At 38.7% G+C, this 1313-nt stretch overlaps 1 protein-coding gene across 1 annotated transcript; it reads right to left on the bottom strand.

Moving 5' to 3' along the window:
- LOC121747438 (dirigent protein 1-like) lies at positions 1 to 816 on the bottom strand. The gene has a single exon (XM_042141473.1). The coding sequence runs from the start codon at positions 783 to 785 to the stop codon at positions 198 to 200; it is 588 nt and encodes a 195-aa protein (XP_041997407.1). The 5' UTR covers positions 786 to 816; the 3' UTR covers positions 1 to 197.
- Between the last annotated feature and the right edge of the window lie 497 nt (positions 817 to 1313).

The raw sequence follows: 1313 nt of genomic DNA, 5'->3' as shown, positions 1-1313 counted from the left end.
TTATTCAAAGATCGATTAATAAGTTTCTTAAGCCCAACTTCTAAATGAACCCATAAATATGACAAAGATTCAGACCATAATAGGTCCATTAACAACCAAAAGTTATTACTCCTTATTGAAGAGGGAATACAAATGAATTATATTTATGTGAGATTGGAGGTCCAAAATAGAAACATACTACTAATATAAATAAATAGCTAGGGACAAAAGGTGGAGTAGATGGTGTATTCTATAACGGTATAGAGGCTGGAATCCTCTCTGACGGCGCTCGAGTAGGTGCTGAACACTGCGTAGCCGCGCGCGAACCGGAAAACCCCCGTTCCCCCAACGACTGCCACCCGGCGCCGCTCTTCCGCCACCTCGTTCCGGCCGGCGACGCTGAGGCTGCTCCCGTTGTACTCCCCCGACGTGAAGACGACGTTGTAGCTCATCGCCATCGCTGCATTCGCCATGTCGGCCGAGGTTATGATGCCCTGCGCCTTGCCCAGCGCCTCTGTGTCAGCGCTGGGTCCGGCAGTGACTACGTCGTCGACGACGAACACTTTCCCGAAGGAAAGAAGCGCGTCTGTGGAGACGGCGGCGCGTGCGACCTCGTGAACTGTTGCATTTGGGCCGCCCACTATGTCTTGGGCGTAGAATTGAATTTTGGCTAACTTTTCATTTTTGAGGCATATATAATCGAGCTCGAGTTCATCTACTTCATCACCTATTTTCCGACTGTTTATTTGCGTCGCACCAAACAAATAAAGAACAATCAAAACTGCATAAATATTTAGGCTCACCATGGAAAAAAAATGTGTATATAGGGTTTAGATATTTGAGGAAAGTTCGTTATATTAAGTGATGTGATTTTGATGGGTTTATATAGTGAGTTGATGAAATTGCCAAGTAATAATAATTTGAGTAAGTTTAATCTGGTTTTACAATTGGTCATAGTTTTGATTTTCTATTTTATATGACTGTTGACTTTGTATTCCTTGTTCATATGAATAAATGTCTAACTTTGATTTGAACAAATGTTATGTAATTTATAAAAATAAAGAGAAAATAATTAGTAAAATACTTTCCTCCTCCTCATAAAATAGGCAAGTTTTGAAATGACACGAGTTTTAAAAATACATAATTGATAAAGTAAGAGAGAGATAAAAAGAAAAAAATAATTGGAGTAATGTTGGTGGAGATTGGACCCACCTAATTAAAAACAAAAAAGTTTCCTTAAATAAAATTGATCAATTTTTAAGGAAAATTCCAAAATGGTAAATGTAATCTATTTTTAAGAGACGGATGAAGTATAACTTATTTTTATATAATAG

The sequence above is a fragment of the Salvia splendens genome, chromosome 9 (assembly GCF_004379255.2).
Source record: "Salvia splendens isolate huo1 chromosome 9, SspV2, whole genome shotgun sequence".
Lineage (NCBI taxonomy): Eukaryota > Viridiplantae > Streptophyta > Magnoliopsida > Lamiales > Lamiaceae > Salvia > Salvia splendens.
This window is presented reverse-complemented; position numbering and strand designations above follow the sequence as displayed.